The sequence below is a fragment of the Salmo trutta genome, chromosome 37, assembly GCF_901001165.1.
Source record: "Salmo trutta chromosome 37, fSalTru1.1, whole genome shotgun sequence".
Taxonomy (NCBI): Eukaryota; Metazoa; Chordata; class Actinopteri; order Salmoniformes; family Salmonidae; genus Salmo; species Salmo trutta.
In genome coordinates, this window is record NC_042993.1 from 21,905,310 (window position 1) to 21,928,526 (window position 23,217).

At 42.8% G+C, this 23,217-nt stretch overlaps 2 protein-coding genes across 8 annotated transcripts in view; one reads left to right on the forward strand and one right to left on the reverse strand.

The window, feature by feature from the left end:
- Positions 1-474: 474 nt before the first annotated feature.
- LOC115176788 (cathepsin K-like) lies at positions 475-12,494 on the reverse strand. Its single transcript, XM_029737079.1, has 8 exons — positions 12,341-12,494; positions 6,996-7,122; positions 6,057-6,179; positions 4,953-5,105; positions 3,898-4,116; positions 1,500-1,665; positions 1,246-1,354; positions 475-1,093 (listed from the first exon to the last, which is right to left on the reverse strand). The coding sequence occupies exons 2-8, from the start codon at positions 7,119-7,121 to the stop codon at positions 994-996; spliced, it is 996 nt and encodes a 331-aa protein (XP_029592939.1). The 5' UTR covers position 7,122; positions 12,341-12,494; the 3' UTR covers positions 475-993.
- LOC115176784 (leucine-rich repeat and immunoglobulin-like domain-containing nogo receptor-interacting protein 1) overlaps positions 10,723-23,217 on the forward strand; it is a 39,113-nt gene continuing 26,618 nt past the window's right edge. For 2 of the 7 annotated variants that reach the window (XM_029737072.1, XM_029737074.1), the window contains exon 1: positions 20,214-20,357. The gene's annotated coding sequence lies outside the window, so the exon portion shown is untranslated. Of the gene's footprint in view, positions 10,750-16,206; positions 16,233-20,213; positions 21,996-23,217 lie in introns of those variants that run through there. The other 5 variants (XM_029737067.1, XM_029737068.1, XM_029737071.1 and 2 more) reach the window with 5 other exon arrangements.

Sequence of the window (23,217 nt, forward strand, 5' to 3'; positions counted from 1 at the left end):
CAATTTCTTTTTTAAACATTGCAATCAGTGTATTTATAAACATTACATTTAATCAATGCTACATTAACTATTCAGAAGCTTTCATCTGATTTTAAGACTAGATCACAGGAAGTCTGTTGTTTGAGGGGGTGAGTCTGAGGCAGGAAGAGGTGTTACTGGTATGAAACTGATATGTGACATTTTCACCTGTTTATTATGTCATTGTCTATCTCAGGACCTCAAGAAGGCTTCTAATCTATACTGTATTCATCATCATCCGATTTAACAGTCAACACAAACACATGTATAATTCTTTCATATTGTTGTGTATGTATACATACAGCACTGCAATAGGGTACACTGAGTGGTAGTTTATTTGAGACACTTAATATAGTTGAAAAACCTCAGGAACCTTAATCTTCCTTTTCAGTTTGTCTTTCTTTCTTTCACTTCTCTTCCCTTCAATGGGGAAATTTACAGGCACACACACTCACATTTCAAATGAATCAACTTTTATTCCACTTCATAGAAAATTTTACAATTCAATCATCAGAATTTGGTGTAAAAGTGGTGAACAATAAAATAAAAGTCAACATCATCAAAAAACCCACCAGGAGCAATCTTGATCGACACACACTTACATTTACTAAGTTTAAGCCATTTCTGCATTGACAGGAAAGTGAGACAAAACTCCCATTGCACAGCAATGTTACCTGACCTGACACACTGAATACAACCTATGTAAAGTGTTGTGCACTACACACATTCCTCATCACAATCATAGTTGTTCCACTGTAGATCAGACTACAATTGAAGTCTGGCATTTTGAAGATATAACAGTAAGACTTGAGTAGGGCTTTTCAAAGTGCTTGCAAAAGAACTCTGGGATACCCAAACCTCCAGACTATATGAATGTGCTGTTCCAGAAACATAGTGTTATTTTCTGTATTGGGTGTAGTCATTGATATGTGGTTTGGCTTCCCTGCTTCCATGGTGCCCTCTGCCGCTTGGTGTTCACATGATGGGGTAACTGGCCAGGTTGGCAATGCCACACGCATTCCCGCGGTTACGTGCCATCTTGATGTAGCCCTGGTTGCCCCAGCTCTCGCTCCAGCTTTTAGAGAGGGGGAGAACAAGAGAGCGAGAGAAAGAGAGAGAGAGAGGATAAAGAAGATGAATCGTGATTTAGAAAAAATACATTTCAAGTCAACAGAGTGAAACGTGTTACCTGATGCCATTGAATAAGCCCAGTGCATTGTGACCCACCTGTTCTTGACGATCCAGAATTTCTCACCCTTGGCAGTTTGTCCATAGCCCACTGCAAGCACGGCGTGGTTGATGTCATCCTTGTTGCAGTTGGGATCGTAGTACACACCTGAGTAAATGACAATGTAAAGGAATGAGCTTCAACAAGCTTTAAGAGAAGCACTTAAGAAGTCTACTGGCATGTGTTGTGTGTTAAACCACTACAAGTGGTTGATTATTCTATCCATGGTTCTTGGAGGCAGAATGTCACTCACCTCTCTGGTAGAACTGGAAGCTGGAGAGGGTGGCATCGATGCCCACAGCCACAGGCCCCACTTTGGCTACAGCCTTGGTCAGTGCCTGCTCGTCTCCTTCAGGGATCTCCTTGAACCCGCGACACTGAGCACCCACGCCAGACGCGTTGTAGGCACACTGCTCATCCTGTAGACAGAGTGGTAGACATGGAATAGTTTATTTATGATTCAGATTCTGATTGTTTAATAGTCACATGTACAGGGTTGCAGGTGTGGTTGCAGGGTACAGTGAACATCTTAGGCTTGGAGCTCCAACATGCAGGACTAGTGAAATAAAAGAATGAAAATGGTAATAAAAACAATAGAAATAGAACTATATACATAATAACAACTGTGGCAGTGATGAATAAATACATGTCCATTGGAGTGGAGGCAGAGTTAAGACTTTTGGGGGGGTGGGGTAGAATGACCACAGCGGGAGCAGCATCATGATCATTGGGTGAAATGAAAACCCAAAAGTTATATATACATATTAACAACTACAACAGTGATGAATGTCGTTAGGGTGGGTTGCAGAGTAAAATCCGTTAGGGGAGGGAGCAGCAGGAGAAAGAATGTCCATAGGGGGAGTAGCAGGTAAGGTAAGTGAGAGTTGAGGGTGTGGGGGGATGTCCATGGGGGGAGTAGCAGGTAAGGTAAGTGAGAGTTGAGGGTGTGGGGGGATGTCCATGGGGGGAGTAGCAGGTAAGGTAAGTGAGAGTTGAGGGTGTGGGGGGATGTCCATGGGGGGAGTAGCAGGTAAGGTAAGTGAGAGTTGAGGGTGTGGGGGGATGTCCATGGGGGAGTAACAGGTAAGGTAAGTGAGAGTTGAGGGTGTGGGGGGATGTCCATGGGGGGAGTAACAGGTAAGGTAAGTGAGAGTTGAGGGTGTGGGGGGATGTCCATGGGGGGAGTAACAGGTAAGGTAAGTGAGAGTTGAGGGTGTGGGGGGATGTCCATGGGGGGAGTAGCAGGTAAGGTAAGTGAGAGTTGAGGGTGTGGGGGGATGTCCATGGGGGGAGTAACAGGTAAGGTAAGTGAGAGTTGAGGGTGTGGGGGGATGTCCATGGGGGAGTAACAGGTAAGGTAAGTGAGAGTTGAGGGTGTGGGGGGATGTCCATGGGGGGAGTAACAGGTAAGGTAAGTGAGAGTTGAGGGTGTGGGGGGATGTCCATGGGGGGAGTAGCGGGGGAATGTCCATAGGGGGAGTAACAGGGGTGAGGCAGCAGGTAGCTGACTAGTAGTGGTGGCTATTCAGCAGCCTGATGCTATTGGCCAGTCTTTCAGTTTTTGCCATGATGCTTCTGTACTGTCCGGGTCTGAGTGATTGAAGCAGGGAGAACAGGGCATGGCTTGGATGGCTGGGGTCCCTGATGATCTTCTTGGCCTTCTTGAGACACCTGGTGTTGTAGGTGTCCTGTAGAGCAGGCAATGTGCACCCAATGGTGTGTTTGGCTGCACGTATCACCCTCTGAAGAGCCTTGCGGTCCGGGGTGGTGGAGTTGCCGTACCAGGCTGTGATGCAGCCCGACAGTATGCTCTCGATGGTGCTTCTGTAGAACACCGTGAAGTTCTTCAGTATCCTGAGGTTGAAGAGTTACTGCCTACTTCACTACGGTGTTCGTGTGGTTAGACCATTTCAGCTTCTCTGAGATGACCGTCTCCACGGCAGACCGTCGCCACGGCGGCCCTGTTGATGGTGGCGTGTCAAGTCTGATTTCTCTTGAAGTCCACAATCAGCTCCTTTGTTTTGCTAATGTTGAGGGAGAGGTTGTTTACCTGGCACCACGCCGTAAGAATACCTACATCCTCCCTGTAGGCTGCCTCATTGTTGTTGGTGATCAGGCCTACTGACTTTCCACTATAGCTGGTCTTGGTGCTATGTTGCTACTGTACATTGCTAGCAAATGACAAATGACTTTCATAGCACCTTGTAGTGGTGTGTTCTATATATCATAGGAAAATGTGGACAACTACAGAAGTGGTAAAGAATGAAATGCCTGAGTGTTACGTTTTTTTACATGCAAGCAAAATACAAAAAATATGGAAGTGAGCCAAGTATTTGTGTTGTTTGTAGTTAGGCCATTGGAGAATACATAAGACCATGGATGTCACCACTTCCCGGAATTGGCCACAGAAATCCATTTTAGGACTTTTTGGTTAACAGCATGTGATTATTAGCTTGTTTTGGTTAAAGAGCATGTGATGTGATAGCTCAATCAGAAACTTCAAATGTCATCCAGAACATTCCAACTCACCTGACGTGTTGTAAGAAAACGCTGACTGAAAATGTCCTTTCAATAAACCAAAACAGCTGTTTGGCGAACAACTAAAACGACAGTCACATTCTGTTTCAATGTCAGCCAAGCCATGCCCCTACCTGGCCAAGGTATGGGTAAGCCTCCTCTGTGTCGATGCCTCCGTTTTCCTCAACGTATTCGAAGGCGTTGGTCATGTAGCCTCCACCACAGCCACTGTTCTCAGTGACACAGTCCACCAGGTTCTGGGGGCTGAGGTCTATCAGTTTGCCTGTGGTCTTTGCCAGTTGGCCCTCCAGGGCCCCAGCAGAGCTGAAGGCCCAGCAGGAGCCACAGGAGAGCTGAGAAAGAGAGGACATAAAGCATTTACAGAGCTGTCAGAGCTGCCTTCTCCAATTTGTCCATAAGGTGGTACACTTTGACAGAGAGTCAAAGGCCCTGATTGAAAAAAAGCTTTCAGAGGGTTTGAGCAAATGTTTTTTTTTGTGTCTGGCCTCAGAACTTCTGTAGTTATCTTATTCACCACTAGAGGGTAGACATACTGCACTTACGCCTCACTATCTATCACATCCCCCGAACCTGACAGCTCTTTGGTGATACCACAGACTATTAGTGCTCATGCAAAGTGACCTAATGTTCATTTGATGAATGGTATAAATCTAGGGCTAATCTCCTAGTGTTCCCTGGTAGCAAAGATGTACTCCACATTTCAGCCTGGGTACTTAATGTACAACTTAACTAAATTCCATGTTTACATAAATAATAAATAATGCCTTAGTGTCCAATTAGATCATAATGAGTAATTACCTTTCATAATCAAACACATTCTTTACTTGTCTAAGTCAATTAGACAAACCATGGGTTTTTATTGTCCTAGACAGGTTACGTGACTGTACTGTAATTGTGATCATTTGCTACCTCACGGAAACAAAGAGGCCTGACTTAACTGACTGAAAGCAAAGAGGAATATGAAATCAGTTCTTTATAACCCAGTGTTTCCACTAAAAATGTTCAGATGGCACCCTGCCAAGATTGTTGCTCTCTACCTAAAACCATTATTTTGGCCTCAATGAAGCTTGATTGAACATTTTGGTGCAATAAATCTAGGAAATAAGAAATACATATAGGGGAAACACTGGACTTGAGTCACAGCTCTTTGTTGTTCGCATCCTCTAACCTGGTTCTTGACTGGGGTCACCATGCCCTTCTTGCGGTAGTCGATGGACCTGGGGAGCTTCACCACATTGTTGTCTGGGATCCAGGTGTTGCTACGGTCCCTGTTCATGGGCACCTGAAGGCCAGTCAGCTTCGCAACTATCTCCTCTGATGTCTAGGGAGAGGAAAGGAATGAGTATGAGGGAATTATGCATGCATAGCAATAGACTATAAACCATTTACCCACTATAAGTAGGGACAAGTGTTTCCATGTTTATAGTCCAGTACATAGATAGATCAATGGCTTATTAATACCATTGGAGATCATGAAATACATATATATTTTTTTAAACAGACACATTTTACATAATTCTAAACTCATCATGCCCCAACACGAGTACGAGTGCTGAAACATGTTCGGTTACTGCTAGTCTCTGTAAAACTGGAAGTACTATACATCCTTCTTTTATTTACAGCGTATCTCAACATAGAAGTGAAACTGACACTCAGATGAACGGATCTCTGGGTACTCCGATGCATAATAAATGGCCAAAGCATTAATGAGTGGCATAGAAGCCAAGCAGTAAAAGCCAAGCAGCTATATATCAGGTTGCTTTTCCCTACCATTTTAATCTACAGCCCGTTCAGGGAGTTCAAGTCTCCCGCTAACACAGTCATCACTCATGACCCAACCTGACATGCATGTCACAGCTAGGGGTAGATTTAATGGTCACTAACCTAACACCCTCCCTTTTAATCAGTAGGCCATTGCGTGAGTAAAAACACAGATGACTGTGCTCTGTCTGCATCAACTAAAAGTCACTACTCTGTCCTGTGCTTGATCTTGTTTGTGAAATAAAACCATAAATAAAACCTGAGGGACATTCTCCTATTTGAAACACATACCCAAAATGATAAGTCGTGGACAGTAGGGAGACACTGATTAGAAAGTATAACCGAGGACAGCAAACACAAAATAGTTTCCCTCTGCCATATCATTCCAGAAGTGTGTTTCCACATGGAGTTACTTAGACCCTTTTTAGACCCTCCCTTTTTGATGTGCTTTTTCTCCATGTATGCAACAACAACAAAAAACGCCCATAGAGGATGTGGCTCACTAACTCACCATGTCTCCCAGGTGGTTCATGCCCAGCTCGTACGAGTGAATGCCCAGAGCGGCCTCCTCATTGTGGGCTTCGATCAGACGCATGTTCTTCTCCCAGATGGTTCTACGGATCGCCTCCTCCCCCTACCATGAAAACATCAACAAAACACGACTGTCAATCATACAGCTGGCCTTTCATGTGTTCTTTGGTCCCTATGCTCACAGTCTCCACAGTGCAACTGAACTGGTTCATATAGACACAAAATGGTGGAGGTGAAAGGTAGTTAGGAAAATATTTATTGTCAACTCTTTACAGAGCCTTTGATCACTCATTACAGTGTGTGAGGAATGGTGCTTCAAAGCTGGATGTAGTAGGGGAAAAAGTGCTGTTCTGTGTTTTCTGCTGACTGCTGAGGAATGTGCTGACTGCAAATTGTGGGACACACTCATCCTGAAGCTGTTAGGCCCAAACATAGTCTTATAAGGTCAAGTTATCTTACAGCACTGAAATACTTGTGTTCCTAACAGCTTGGCTGATAACTCTTTACTGTAAAAACAAGGAAGTTGAAATTCTGAACGGAGGATTGGTTCCCATGTTTCCTGCTTTTCTTGCTTGCAAGGTATCATAAACAAAACATTTCAAGGGAGAACAACACATACAGAAGTTTTCCACAATAGTTTGTAAACTATTGACTTAAACGTACAAGAACATTGTTCTTATACGTATAAGTGACACACTATATTATAACTCATTTCATGATGATGAATGGCTTTGACATTCAAAAGCATTTTTCACCATCAAAGCAAATAAGAAACATCATGAAAATTTGCTATCTAAGGTTTAGGTAATCGTTCTGTAATTGCTAACCTTAGGCGGAGGAACGGGCAGAATTTAAACAAAAAGCACTGCATAAATGTGAGTAGTTAGCCAGGCAGCCAGAAAGACAGACAGACACTCACCAGGCCGTTGTACTCTCTCAGGTGGGTGGTCTTCCAGGAGTCCCACTGTGCGTCCAGTGACATCTCATTCAGGGGATGGGCTAGGACTGAGCCCAAGAGCAACAGTACACAACCACACAGCAGCATTCTGGGAAAAGACAAAAGGGCTGCTTTAGTCATTGATGTATAATACATATTACATTGATAAAGAAAATTAGATAATTGCATTATATTTCTACATTTAGATATTGCGGCAGCACCTAAGAGTCAAGACCAGGAGTTCTTAAACTTCTTCAGCCTGGGACCCAAATGAGAAATTCTGTGTTTTCCTGGGACCCAAGCATAGGAAAATATGCAACTATACATAAATATTGGTACATTTCATTGCAATTATGCCTAAAACAAATGCAATATAGACAGAAAACAAATAACAATGGAATTAAATATCCATATAAATATATATTAATGTTTATTTTCCTCCATTAAAAACACTCTTACATATCTGTCTTGGTTGGAACTGTTGCTGCTACAATAAATAATTTGAATTATAACTGGAATAAACTGATTGATCACATCACACAGATGAATATGAGGATTTTGCCCCAATGCCGTAAACACGGGCACCCTCAAAGATATCATCCAAACTAACTTGCCCTCTAAATACACCTCTGCTGTTTTCTACCAAGATCTCAGCGATCACTGCCTCATTGCCTGCATCCGTAATGGGTCAGCGGTCAAACGACCTCCACTCATCACTATCAAACGCTCCCTGAAACACTTCAGCGAGCAGGCCTTTCTAACTGACCTGGCCCGGGTATCCTGGAAGAATATCAACCTCATCCCGTCAGTAGAGGATGCCTGGTTATTTTTTTTAAATGCCTTCCTCACCATCTTAAATAAGCATGCCCCATTCAAGAAATTTAGAACCAGGAACAGATATAGCCCTTGTTTCTCTCCAGACCTGACTGCCCTTAACCAACACAAAAACATCCTGTGGCGTTCTGCATTAGCATCGAACAGCCCCAGTGAAATGCAACTTTTTGGGGAAGTTAGAAACCAATATACACAGGCAGTTAGAAAAGCCAAGGCTAGCTTTTTCAAGCAGAAATTTGCTTCCTGCAACACAAACTCAAAAAAGTTCTGGGACATTGTAAAGTCCATGGAGAATAAGAGCACCTCCTCCCAGCTGCCCACTGCACTGAGGATAGGAAACTCTGTCACATAAATCCACTATAATTGAGAATTTCAATAAGCATTTTTCTACGGCTGGCCATGCTTTCCACCTGGCCACCCCTACCCCGGTCAACAGCATTGCACCCCCCACAGCAACTCACCCAAGTCTTCCCCATTTCTCCTTCTCCCAAATCCAGTCAGCTGATGTTCTGAAAGAGCTGCAAAATCTGGACCCCCACAAATCAGCCGGGCTAGACAATCTGGACCCTTTCTTTCTAAAATTATCTGCCGAAATTGTTGCAACCCCTATTACTAGCCTGTTCAACCTCTCTTTCGTGTCGTCTGAGATTCCCAAAGACTGGAAAGCAGCTGCGGTCATCCTCCTCTTCAAAGGGGGGGACACTCTTGACCCAAACTGCTACAGACCTATATCTATCCTACCCTGCCTTTCTAAGGTCTTCGAAAGCCAAGTTAGCAAATAGATCACCGACCATTTCGAATCCCACCGTACCTTCTCCGCTATGCAATCTGGTTTCAGAGCTGGTCATGGGTGCACCTCAGCCACGCTCAAGGTCCTAAACGATATCTTAACCGCCATCGATAAGAAACAGTACTGTGCTGCCGTATTCATTGACCTGGCCAAGGCTTTCGACTCTGTCAATCGCCACATCCTCATCGGCAGACTCAACAGCCTTGGTTTCTCAAATGATTGCCTCGACTGGTTCACCAACTACTTCTCCGACAGAGTTCAGTGTGTCAAATCTGAGGGCCTGTTGTCCGGGCCTCTGGCAGTCTCTATGGGGGTGCCACAGGGTTCAATTCTTGGGTCGACTCTCTTCTCTGTATATATCAATGATGTCGCTCTTGCTGCTGGTGAGTCTCTGATCCACCTCTACGCAGACGACACCATTCTGTATACTTCTGGCCCTTCTTTGGACACTGTGTTAACAACCCTCCAGACGAGCTTCAATGCCATACAACTCTCCTTCCGTGGCCTACAACTGCTCTTAAATACAAGTAAAACTAAATGCATGCTCTTCAACTGATCGCTGCCTGCACCTGCCCGCCCGTCCAGCATCACTACTCTGGACGGTTCTGACTTAGAATATGTGGACAACTACAAATACCTAGGTGTCTGGTTAGACTGTAAACTCTCCTTCCAGACTCACTTAAAACATCTCCAATCCAAAGTTAAATCTAGAATTGGCTTCCTATTTCGCAACAAAGCATCCTTCACTCATGCTGCGAAACATACCCTCGTAAAACTGACCATCTTACCGATCCTCGACTTTGGCGATGTCATTTACAAAATAGCCTCCAACCCCCTACTCAACAAACTGGATGCAGTCTATCACAGTGCCATCCGTTTTGTCACCAAAGCCCCATATACTACCCACCACTGCGACCTGTACGCTCTCGTTGGCTGGCCCTCGCTTCATACTCGTCGCCAAACCCACTAGCTCCAGGTCATCTACAAGACCCTGCTAGGTAAAGTCCCGCCTTATCTCTGCTCGCTGGTCACCATAGCTGCACCCACCCGTAGCATGCGTTCCAGCAGGTATATCTCACTTGTCACCCCCAAAGCCAATTCCTCCTTTGGCCGCCTCTCCTTCCAGTTCTCTGCTGCCAATGACTGTAACGAACTACAAAAATCTCTGAAACTGGAAACACTTATCTCCCTCACTAGCTTTAAGCACCAGCTGTCAGAGTAGCTCACAGATCACTACACCTGTACATAGCCCATCTATAAATAGCCCAAACAACTACCACTTCCCCTACTGTATTTATTTATTTATTTTGCTCCTTTGCACCCCAGTATTTCTACTTTGCACACTCATCTACTGTCAAATCTACCATTCCAGTGTTTTAATTGCTATATTGTATTTACTTCGCCACCATGGCCTATTTATTGCCTTTACCTCCCTTATCTCACCTCATTTGCTCACATTGTATATAGACTTATTTTTCTACTGTATTATTGACTGTATGTTGGTTTTACTCCATGTGTAACACTGTGTTGTTATATGTGTCGAACTGCTTTGCTTTATCTTGGCCAGGTCGCAGTTGTAAATGAGAACTTGTTCTCAACTTGCCTACCTGGTTAAATAAAGGTGAAATAAATTAAAATAAAAACATTAAAATAAATAACAGAACAGGCTCAGTTTTTGATAATGCAACCCTAAGTAACAGTACAGATGAAAAATGATCAGGCCTACTGTACATCTTACTGCAGAAATCATTGTTGAAAGAAAGTCTGGGTTGGAAGTGTTGCTGTTAAAATACAACATATATTTTTTATTCTCAACTGGAATAAACTGATTGATCACATCACACAGATGTAGACCAAAAAAAACACACACACACACACACACACACACACACACACACACACACACACAGTCCTAATGAGAGCATGTCTTGACAGAACAACACTGAGGTCATGCTCAGCCTTGAAACTGTTTCTGTACTTGTTTTTTTAAGTATGTCACAGTTGAGAACCCTGACTCGCATAGGTATGTGGTGCCAAACTGGACCAGAACATATTCTGCTTTCTCAGTCAGGCAGGAGACTGCTTCCTGCTGTAGATGAACAACCCAGAACTGTGAGTGTATTTGCCTCAAAACGCATCTCGTTTCAATCCGTTTATTCCAGTTAAGAATACAAATTATTATTGTATTTTAACAGCAATAGTTCCAACCTAGACTAGTTTTCAACAATAATTTCTACAGTAAGATGTACAGCTGGCCTGTTCATTTTTCATCTTCATCTGTACTGTTACTAGGGTTGCACTATCAATAGCTAGCTTGCGTTGGAGAATGTTAGCTATTAGCTGTGTACAAGTCCAGGGGATTGTTTGAAAGAGAAACTCACATCTACTACTATGAGAGTTAGTTAGTACTCCCTTATTTCTGCTTATCGTCACCTGTTATAAAATGACAACAATGCCTTGCTAGCTGAAGCATTCTGCCCTGTTCTGAAATAACTCTGGGTTTACCATCATGCTGTGGATGTTTGGTCAGGACGTGCCGTTTTATTAATTTGTTCGTTATGAGAGACTCATTACTAAGCACTTCCACACACAAACCACATTGTGGGCGCTCCTCGTTATAAGTTTGTATGAAAGAGAGAGAAACTCATCGCTGTATATGCGTTTCATGACGACTGAGCTCAGTCAGAACTTGTGGCTAGCATGACTCCATTTGATGACAGCGGTGAGTGATGGCGAGTGGGAATGACAAGTCAGTGACTGACAGCGCATCATCTGCTGCTGAACGACAGCGCTGCATCGTGTGTGTCGCCGAGTGATCTTCAAAAAAACTGCACAAAAAATACCCAGTAAACCGCGAAGCACACGCAGATGCACTTGGCCAAATCAATTCCAGTAATTCATGAAATGATTATAAATTTACTCTGACACGTCGCGATCCACCATTAACATGTCCGCGACCCACTTTGAGTCGCGACCCATACTTTAAGAAAGGCTGGTCTAGGCAATCCCAAAGAAGGGCACTAATTACAGTACAAATACAGAAATGGATGTTGATTCATACTGACAACTTAACATCCATAAGAGAGCTGAAGTACATTGAGTTTCAGTTGATATTTTTCTGGCTCTGCCTCATTATTAAGAGGTAACATAACAAAAGACAGTACCTCTATGTTCTATGGGAAATTCCTCAGATCATTCATAGGGAGCTTCATGTTACTGTATAAACCTTTGCTGCACAGTAATAATGCTAGCAACTTATGGTTTACTCAATGTCTAATATTCCCATTGTTTCATGGTGCTATAAATTAATGTAGGCTATACAGGCTATAAAGGTTTCATAATTAACTTGAGAACAGTTTCATTTATATGATCACTGTTTGGCTACACCATGACCAAAGTGCATTCTTTGTTGCAAACAGCATATAGTACACTTATAATCACATCACTGCTCTGCAATGTTTTCCTTATAAAACAGACGAATCCTACTATTTGTCAAAACGCAGTGATTACCAATGTTATTTTTAATTAACTCCTTCGATGTGGTAAATTGTTTTATGGAAACATAAAATCCCAAGTGAAACTGAAAGCTCTAATGAACATAGTTCTACAAAATGACAGTGTAAAAAATGATGTAGGCATAAAGGCAACATCAAAAGTTTACCGATTAAAGAAATTGAAAAATTGGGGAGTTGGCAAATTCTACCTTAGTTGTAGACTTGGAGAGAAGGTGTCGGATGAATTCCTTGGACCAGTTGTTTCCCTGCGATGAAGTAGGTCGCTGTGTGAGTAGTTATATAGTCTGGAGTTTGAGGAAGTGCGACGGGAGCTCGGAGTTTAGGAGGGGGGAAAAGTTTAAGTAAAGGGGAATTACATCTGGAATCGCTCATCTAAAGGAGCCAGCCAGATGATGTCAGGTGTCAAATTTCAGAAGCGTCTCTAACTTCAAAGTCAATATTTAACATTGCAATAGGCCTTTATTCATTGCGCACATTTATCTCAGTCGCATATGTTTATAACAAGTTTATGACGATTATTTGAATTGAAAGATGTAGGCAAGCAGTATCCTCTTACTGTTTATTTAGAAGATTCAGAAAATAAAGAAAATGAATGATTGTATATCAAACAACTAAATATTTGTATAATATTTCTTATTTCATAATGAGCCAATGTTGTAAATTACATAATGGAGTAATGCAACAAAATTCTAGGTATGCTGTAAATCAGAGGTAAAATTGAGGGTATGAGTGGTGTAAGTGGTGAGTGTGGTGGTGTTGTCTGGTGGTGGTGGTGGTTGGGGGGGAGGGGGGGGGGGTATTATGCCATTTGGATAACTTTGGACCTTCACTTTGGATAGCTGAAACAAAGTAGAATTTTTCCATGTGACTCAAATCAGGGTTAAATATAATACATTCAAAAGTTTCAAGGTGGCCTCTATATAGAATATTAAATACCGTCTGTGGCAAATCCCAACAATTCTATGCTATGCTATGGTCCCCCCTTCTGCATATGATCACGATTGCGCTGTGTTTGGAGTGTGTACTTCCCTGTGTTAGTCAACCCCCTATGGTCCTGAGCCAATGTGTCAGGACTGTGTATATATGAAAACTGTCTCATGATGTTTAGGTACATGCAGTCAGACATGACTCTACATGCTTAAATCACCCCTTAAAAAAGAATGCATCTCGTGACATACACTCAACAATGATAACAACCCACTAAACTGCATGTTGATTACTCACAGCTTTTCGTGTAAAATGGGGCCCTATTCAACCCAAACTATTCTTCCTGTGCTGAATGAATTCATGTTTGAGTGGATTTCCCAATATTTTTGCATCGCAAGAACATGCTTCTTGGTCTTATCCACCAAATCTAGTTACCATTTTTGATAAGACATCATTATTTCAACATAAAATACTAGATAACAGAATAAAGATGTTTAGTTCTCTCTGTTTCAAAAGTAGAAGTGTGATGTTCAAGGTCAAGCCATGTGGAGTCTCGAGTATGAGAGTCATTCATGTGCAAGGGAGCTAGCCTGGCACTCGCCAATGACCATTTGTAATCTGTCTGATCTCTGGTATAGACTGGGGCACCTGTAGCATATGCCCTTGGCCCTCCGGAGCTCACTGGCCAGCAGAATGAGACTTAAGCTCCTTTAATAAGACTCTTTTGATTGGGCCAGCCACTCTAGATAATGAGACCAGGACTGTCTCCATCGATCAACCAGCAGTTCCCCTCTCAGACCGAGAACATGTCATGGGGATGTGGGGATGTGTATGTGTTTGTGTGTGTGTGTGTGTGTGTGCATGTGCATGTTGGTGTGTTTGTGGAGTGCGGAGCGTTGGTGTTTTACCAGGTCTTTTCTGATTTACCATGTTTATGTGACAGCGTCAATACTTGAATTAACTGGAATTCCAATGGAGTGTTCATTTTGAACGAAGACCTGCCCAGTTTATATCGAAATTGCTAAGCAAACAAATTACATGTGAGAAATATAGTATTCTTTCTAACAAAGATATCTACATATATACACATATACAGTACCAGTCACACCTACTCAGTTTGAACACACCTACTCATTCAAGGGTTTCACTTTCTTTTTACTATTTTCTACATTGTAGAATAATAGTGAATACATCAAAACTATGAACTAACACATATGGAATTATGTAGTAACCAAAAAAGTGTTAAACAAATCAAAATATATTTTATATTTGAGATTCTTCAAAGTAGCCACCCTTTGTCTTGATGACAGCTTTGCACACTCGTGGCAGCCTCTCCAACATAATCCAGGTAGAATCAGGAATTCCTCAGGGCAGCTGTCTAGGCCCCTTACTTTTTCAACCTTTACTAACGACATGCTACTGGCTTTGAGTAAAACCAGTGTGTCTATGTATGCAGATTACTCAACACTATCCACGTCAGCTACTACAGCGACTGAAATGACTGCATTACTTAACAAAGAGCTGCAGTTAGTTTCAGAAAGGGAGGCAAGGAATAAGTTAGTCCTAAATATTTCTAAAACTAAAAGCATTGTATTTGGGACAAATCATTCACTAAACCCTAAACCTCAAATAAATCTTGTAATGAATAATGTGGAAACTAAGCAAGTTGAGGTGACTAAACTGCGTGGAGTAACCCTGGATTGTAAACTGCCATGGTCAAAACATATTGATACAATAGTAGCTAAGATGGGGAAAAGTCTGTCCATAATAAAGTGCTGCTCTGCCTTAACAACACTTTCAACAAAGCCGGTCCTACAGGCCCTAGTTTTGTCGTACCTGGACTACTGTTCAGTTGTGTGGTCAGGTGCCACAAAGAGGGACTTAGGAAAATTGCAATTGGCTCAGAACAGGGCAGCAAGGCTGGCCCTTGGATGTACACAGACAGATAACATTAATAATTTGCATGAAAATCTCTCCTGGCTCAAAGTGGAAGAGAGATTGACTTCATCACTATTTGCATTTGTGAGAGGTATTGACATGTTGAATGCACCGAGTTGTCTGTTTGAACTACTGGCACAGAGCTCGGACACCCATGCATACCCCACAAAACATGCCACCAGAGGTCTCTTCACAGTCCCCAAGTCCAGAACAGACTATGGGAGGCGCACAGTACTACATAGAGCCATGATGCATGGAATTCTATTCCACATCAAGTAATTGATTTTTATTTATTTATTTTTTATTTCACCTTTATTTAACCAGGTAGGCAAGTTGAGAACAAGTTCTCATTTACAATTGCGACCTGGCCAAGATAAAGCAAAGCAGTTCGACACATACAACAACACAGAGTTACACATGGAGAAAAACAAACATACAGTCAATAATACAGTAGAAAAATAAGTCTATATACAATGTGAGCAAATGAGGTGAGATAAGGGAGGTAAAGGGAAAAAAGGCCATGGTGGCGAAGTAAATACAATATAGCAATTAAAACACTGGAATGGTAGATTTGACAGTAGATGAGTGTGCAAAGTAGAAATACTGGGGTGCAAAGGAGCAAAATAAATAAATACAGTAGGGGAAGTGGTAGTTGTTTGGGCTATTTATAGATGGGCTATGTACAGGTGCAGTGATCTGTGAGCTGCTCTGACAGCTGGTGCTTGAAGCTAGTGAGGGAGATAAGTGTTTCCAGTTTCAGGGATTTTTGTAGTTCGTTCGTCATTAGCAGCAGAGAACTGGAAGGAGAGACGGCCAAAGGAGGAATTGGCTTTGGGGGTGACAAGTGAGATATACCTGCTGGAACGCATGCTACGGGTGGGTGCAGCTATGGTGACCAGTGAGCAGAGATAAGGCGGGACCTTACCTAGCAGGGTCTTGTAGATGACCTGGAGCCAGTGGGTTTGGCGACGAGTATGAAGCGAGGGCCAGCCAACGAGAGCGATGGGGATGTGGTGATTGACAGAGTCAAAAGCCTTGGCCAGGTCAATGAATACGGCAGCACAGTATTGTTTCTTATCGATGGCGGTTACGATATCGTTTAGGACCTTGAGCGTGGCTGAGGTGCACCCATGACCAGCTCTGAAACCAGATTGCATAGCGGAGAAGGTGCGGTGGTGTAACAGCTGTCTTCTGAAATGAACCAAGGCGCAGCAGGTATGTGAATACTCATATTTAATTTAAAATAAAGGAGTAGAGTATTCACTTAACAACAAAAAAGGTGACAACAGTGACAGTTCTACAGGCTAATACAAGCAGTGTAAAAAACAACCACCCACAAGGCAAAGTAGGCACCTTATGTGTGACTCCCAATCAACCACAACCCTCTACAGCTGTGCTTGATTGGAAGTCACACGGCCAAAATCAATGAAACAATAACAAAAACACACTCCCTTCTGCCACGTCCTGACCCAACTACCCCCTCTACTGGTCAGGACGTGACAGGTGGGATTCGAAATGGTCCGTAATCTGTTTGTTTACTTGGCTTTTGAAGAACTTAGAAAGGCAGGGTAGGATAGATATAGGTCTGTAACAGTTTGGGTCAAGAGTTTTCCCTCCTTTAAAGAGGGGGGCGACAGCAGCTGCTTCACAATCTTTTGGAATCTTAGACGACACGAAAGAGAGGTTGAACAGGCTAGTAATAGGGGTTGTAACAAATTCGGCACATAATTTTAGAAAGAAAGGGTCCAGATTGTCTAGCCCGGCTGATTTGTAGGGGTCCAGATTTTGAAGCTCTTTCAGAACATCAGCTGACTGGATTTGGGAGAAGGAGAAATGGGGAAGGCTTGGGCGAGTAGCTGTGGCGGGTGCAGTGCTGTTGACCGCGGTAGGAGTAGCCAGGTAGAAAGCATGGCCAGCCGTAGAAAAATGCTTATTGAAATTCTCAATTATAGTGGATTTATCAGAGGTGACAGAGTTTCCTATCCTCAGTGCAGTGGGCAGTTGGGAGGAGGTGTTTTTATTCTCCATGGACTTTACAGTGTCTCAGAACGTTTTTGAGTTTGTGTTGCAGGAAGCAAATTTCTGCTTGAAAAAGCTAGCCTTGGCTTTTCTAACTGCCTGTGTATATTGGTTTCTAACTTTCCTGAAAAGTTGCATATCACGGGGGCTGTTCGATGCTAATGCAGAACGCCACAGGATGTTTTTGTGTTGGTTAAGGGCAGTCAGGTCTGGAGAGAAACAAGGGCTATATCTGTTCCTGGTTCTAAATTTCTTGAATGGGGCATGCTTATTTAAGATGGTGAGGAAGGCATTTAAAAAAAATAACCAGGCATCCTCTACTGACGGGATGAGGTCAATATCCTTCCAGGATACCCGGGCCAGGTCGATTAGAAAGGCTTGCTCACTGAAATGTTTCAGGGAGCGTTTGACAGTGATGAGTGGAGGTCGTTTGACCGCTGACCCATTACGGATGCAGGCAATGAGGCAGTGATCGCTGAGATCTTGGTTGAAAACAACAGAGGTGTATTTAGAGGGCAAGTTGGTTAGGATGATATCTTTGAGGGTGCCCGTGTTTACGGCTTTGGGGTGGTACCTGGTAGGTTCATTGATAATTTGTGTGAGATTGAGGGCATCAAGCTTAGATTGTAGGATGGCTGCGGTGTTAAGCGTGTCCTAGTTTAGGTCACCTAGCAGCACGAGCTCTGAAGATAGATGGGGGGCAATCAGTTCACATATGGTGTCCAGAGCACAGCTGGGGGCAGAGGGTGGTCTATAGCAGGCGGCAACGGTGAGAGACTTGTTTTTAGAGAGATGGATTTTTAAAAGTAGAAGTTCAAATTGTTTGGGTACAGATCTGGATAGTAGGACAGAACTCTGCAGGCTATCTCTGCAGTAGATTGCAACACCGCCCCCTTTGGCCTTTCTATCTTGTCTGAAAATGTTGTAGTTAGGGATGAAGATTTCAGAGTTTTTGGTGGACTTCCTAAGCCAGGATTCAGACACGGCTTGGACATCCGGGTTGGCAGAGTGTGCTAAAGCAGTGAATAAAACAAAAGGGAGTAGGCTTCTAATGTTAACATGCATGAAACCAAGGCTATTACGGTTACAGAAGTCATCAAAAGAGAGCGCCTGGGGAATAGGAGTGGAGCTAGGCACTGCAGGGCCTGGATTCACCTCTACATCCCCAGAGGAACAGAGGAGGAGTAGGATAAGGGTACGGCTAAAAGCTATGAGAATTGGTCGTTTATGACGTCCAGAATAGAGAGTAAAAGGAGCAGGTTTCTGGGGGTGATAAAATAGCTTCAAGGTATAATGTACAAACAGAGGTATGGTAGGATGTGAATACAGTGGAGGTAAACCTAGGCATTGAGTGATGATGAGAGAGATATTGTCTCTAGAAACATCATTGAAACCAGAAGATGTCATAGCATGTGTGGGTGGTGTAACTGAAAGGTTGGATAAGGTATAATGAGCAGGGCTAGAGGCTCTACAGTGAAATAAGCCAATAAACACTAACCAGAACAGCAATGGACAAGGCATATTGACATTAAGGAGAGGCATGCTTAGCCGAGTGATCATAAATGTCCAAGTGAGATTCAGACAGCTAGCCGGATCATAGGTAGCAAGCTGGCAGAAGATGGAGGGAGGTCTGTTTTTAGCCACCTCGTGCGTTTCCGTCTGTAGATTAGTGGGGTTCCGTGTGGTAGGGGGGACCAGTCCAATTGGCAAAATAGTTATAGTGGCCCAAGAAAATTGTCCGATAGACCTATTAAGATAGCAGCTGATAAGACAGCTAACGATTAGCGGGCCGCAGATGGGCGTTCAGGTTACGTCGCGATGGCGGGGCCAGTTGGATAACTCCCTCAGGCAGATAACGTCGGTAGTCCAGTCGTGAAGGCCCGATGGGGCTCCGCATCGGCAGTAAAACGGGTCCGGATAGGTGATTGTAGCCCAGGAGTGGCTGATGGAACTCTTCAGCTGGCTAGCTCCGGAATAATTGATGTTAGCTCCGGGACCGACGTTAGCCAATAGTCACTCGGGTAGCAGCTAGCTAGCTGCAAGATCCAGGTGTAAATGTCCAGAGCCTGCGGTAGAAATCCGGGGATATGGAGAGAAAAATAGGTCCGGTATGCTCTGGTCTGAGTCACGCTGTACAAAACTGCCGATAGCTTTTCGAGCTAAGGGATAGCTGATGACCGCCAACCGTGGCTAGCTGAACTCCAACGTTAGCCAGTGAACTGGCCAGCCTTTGGCTAACCTCTGGCTAGCTTCTGTTGTGGATTTCAGATTTGAGGTAAATAATACTTTTTTTTTTAAATTGGTGAGGCGGGTTGCAGGAAAGTGTTTTGAGGTTGAGTTTTTAGAAAAATATAAATAAAAAGATATGCGAAGAAAAGATGTAAATATATATATACACAGGACACGACAAGAGGAGGACAAAGGATGCAATTGATTGATGCAAGCAATAGAATCATATTTACAAAACAGATAAAAAATACACCTAATGGAACAGCGGGGACTGTGAAGAGACACAAACACAGGCAAAGACACATGCATACACATACACAATAACATACGCACTGTACACAGACGTACAGATGGATTTTGTGTTGTAGATATGTGGTAATAGAGTAGTGGCCCAAGGGCAGACACTTAGGTGTGCCTCTGCTACTCTACCATGGCCTCTCTTTCGCACAGGTACATGTTAATTTTATTTTTTGCCTATGTACCTCTTAAGCGTAATTTGGTCCATTTTTTCATTTCTTGCTGCTGCTCGAATGGACTTCTTCCTTTCTCTCACTTCCTTGGCTGCTCTTTCAAGAACTTCAAGGGACTAGACCCTTGCTTGTTTTACTTTTGTATACATGGGACATGATTTTCTGCTCTGTAACAATAAAAATGCATCTTAAGTTCATAATGCATGACAATACTATGTGTATTATGCATAAAACCAAATGGCGCAATTTACCCCAAAGCAACTATTTGACTATATTAGCCCACACAGCTGAGTATGAGCTTTCATGCCATGTTTAGGACCTCATATTGTAGCTTATAAAGACCCGAACTGATGTATAAAACTGTCTTAAAACAATCTACTTTGGTTTAGATACAAGCATCATGACACCTATAACACAATACAATGACTTTGTGAAAATCATTTTTTTGGACCTACTAATTTTTCCATGTGGTTTCTTCCTTCACAGATTCCATGAAAAGATGACCTCTTTCCAAATATTTGCTTACATGATTCATTTTGTGTATGGTATCCTAGCAACAAGGTGTGGCTCAACTAACCCTTTGGCATGACTTACCCCACTCTCACCTACAGTTCCTTAAATGGTATGGTTATTGTGTTACTAGAGAGCTTTCTGTTCTGTCCAAAATTCTGGTACCGTTACATTAAACAGATTTTATTTTCTATTTACTTGAATTTACGTGCAATATTCAGTGAGACCTGACAGAGCTGTTGGAGGGGAGACCACATCTGTTTCCTGTTTCTGTGCATACCATTGAGCCCGCCACAAAACTGGAAGCAGATCACCTCCCAGGATCCTCTGCTCTGATCATATGACCGATCCCGTGACTGAGTCATGGGATGGGATCTCCAGCTTGACTAAGGTGGTCTGGTGCTATAATAACAAGTAATCTGACATCATTGTGTTGTTCTATAAGAGCAACAAAGTAATCATAAACAACCATATATACAGCAAGTTTATATATACTCACCAAGATCCATATGACCCCTCCTATACCATGTTTTGTAACAGAATTTACAGCAATTCCACAGTAGAAGCTTTGGAATTTACAACCAATCCATATATTTTGTTAGGAGAATTATACATCTTTTTTGTTTATTCCCTGTCCAGTATCAGTATGTGGAGTAACATTCATTCAGATTTTTTTCCAATCTACTGAAATATGTGTATGCGTGGGTTTGAATTCAGATGTGAACTGTGTGCACTTGTCACTGACCAATTCAGACAAATGCATTTAAACTGGAGGGTTTTAAAATATGTTTGACAACAGATTCAAGTATAGTCTTTATTTCATTCAATTCCAGTACATTGCTTTTTAAATTGGCTGTTTATTATATTCCGTATCGTCTCTTAATGTAATAAATCCATGATAAACTAGGAGGGTAGGCAGGATTGTTTGATTTGAATGTCCCACAACTCTGGAACATCCAGATGTGTTGAAAATAACCACTTGTCCCATTATAGCTGGGCATTCTTTCACCATTTGAAAGGGTTAGCGAATCAGACTAGATAATGAATAACTGCAGTTTTGTAGATTGTTCATTCATGTGGAGCATGGGGTTGTAGGTTCCCACATGGGTTACATGTACCAATAGGCCTAATGTATGTGTTGACTTGAAGTCGCTCTAGATAATAGCATCTGGTGAATGGCTGAGCCTGTCCTGAATCAGTCAATCAGTGTTCAGAGAATTAGCAACACATTGTATTACAACAAAGATTTGAGGCTCTGGATGGGAAATCCAGAGCCAACCACATTAGAACACATCCAACCACATTCTGATCTTTGTGCTGGAAGACCTTAGTATGTACTGCAATACCATCAGTGACATTGGCACAAAATCCACATGACAGTTGTTCGTTTTGGGGTAACTAGTTCAACCGTAAGGCTTGGGATGTAATGTCACTTAGGGGCTTCCTCCTTTGGCTTTGAACATGGGGAGGAATGGCGCTGGAAAGTATAATTTTGTGTGTTTTGTGTGCTGATTTTAACTTTTTTTACATAATGTTTGTGATATTATTTCCTATGACCGGAAAGAGCTTCTTGGACATCAGAACAGCGATAACTATCCTTGATTTGGAAGTGGATTTCTACTCCAATGAGTCGGAGGCGCTGGACACACGGCTCATCCTAGACCAGGCCCTAATCCCCGACACTCGGAAGAGAAAGAGACGGTGATGAAGAGGCCGACGTGCAGGCACCCTGACGAAACTACGGCTGCAAGTAAATAAAACGCTTCTACCCTCTGTTCTATTGGAGAATATACAATCACTGTAGAACAAACTGGATGAGCTCTGTTCGAGACTATCCTATCAATGGGACCTGAACAACTGTAATATTCTATGCTTCTCGGAGTTGTGGCTGAAGAAGGACATGGATAATATAAATCTAGCTGTTTTTCCTATGCATTGGCAGGACAAAATTTCAGTGTCGGGTAAGCTCAAGGGGTGTGTGTGTCACGGCTGTCGAAAGGAGCAGACCAAAGTGCAGCGTGGTTGTAGTTCCACATTTTATTAAATCCATGAAACTTTGCAATACATAAATAACTGAATTAACAAAACAACAAACCGTGACGCAGAGCGAAACAAACACTACTCAAACCCACTAACCCCAGGAAGAAAAACCCCTACTTAAATATGATCTCCAATTAGAGACAACGAGGACCAGCTGCCTCCAATTGGAGATCAACCCAAAATAAACCCAACATAGAAATAGAAACCTAGAACTTAAACATAGAAATACAAAACATAGAAAAACACAAAACACCCCCTGTCACGCCCTGACCTACTCTACCATAGAAAATAACCTCTTACTATGATCAGGACGTGACAGTGTGTCTCTTTGTTAACAACAGCTGGTCCGCGATCTCTAACATTAAGAAAGTCTCAAAGTTCGGCTCGCCTGAGTTAGAATACTTCATGATAAGCTGTAGACCATACTATTTACCAAAATAGTTTTTATCTATATTTTTCGTGGCTATGCTGGCACTAAGACCACACTCAATGAGCTGTATAGGGCCATAAGCAAACTAGAAAATGCTCATCCAGAGGCATTGCTCCTAGTGGCTGGTGATTTTAACGCAGGAAAACTGAAATCTGTTTTACCTCATTTTTACCAGCATGTCACCTGTGCAACTAGAGGTGAAAAAACTCTGGATCACCTTTACTCCACACACAGAGACGCCCTCCATTGGGCAAATCTGACCATAACTAAATCCTCCTGATTCCCGCTTATTACAAGCAAAAACTCAAACGGGAAGTACCAGTGATGTGCTCAATATGGAAGTGGTCCGATGAAGCAGATGTTAAGCTACAGGACTGTTTCGCTAGCACAGACTGGAATATATTCTGGGATTCATCCGAGGGCATTGAGGATTTTACTACATCAGTCACCGGCTTCATTACTAAGTTGCTCGACGACGTTGTCCCCACAGTGACCGTACAAT

Bases quoted from the DNA above. Each gene is read 5' to 3' on its own strand.
- LOC115176788 (XM_029737079.1), bottom strand. From the start codon at position 7,121: ATGCTGCTGTGTGGTTGTGTACTGTTGCTCTTGGGCTCAGTCCTAGCC. The intron at 5,106-6,056 runs GTGAGTTAGTGA...TCCTCTCCCTAG, and splicing joins TGAACCACCTGGGAGACATG to ACATCAGAGGAGATAGTTGC. The intron at 4,117-4,952 runs GTTAGAGGATGC...TCTCTTTCTCAG, and splicing joins TGACCCCAGTCAAGAACCAG to CTCTCCTGTGGCTCCTGCTG.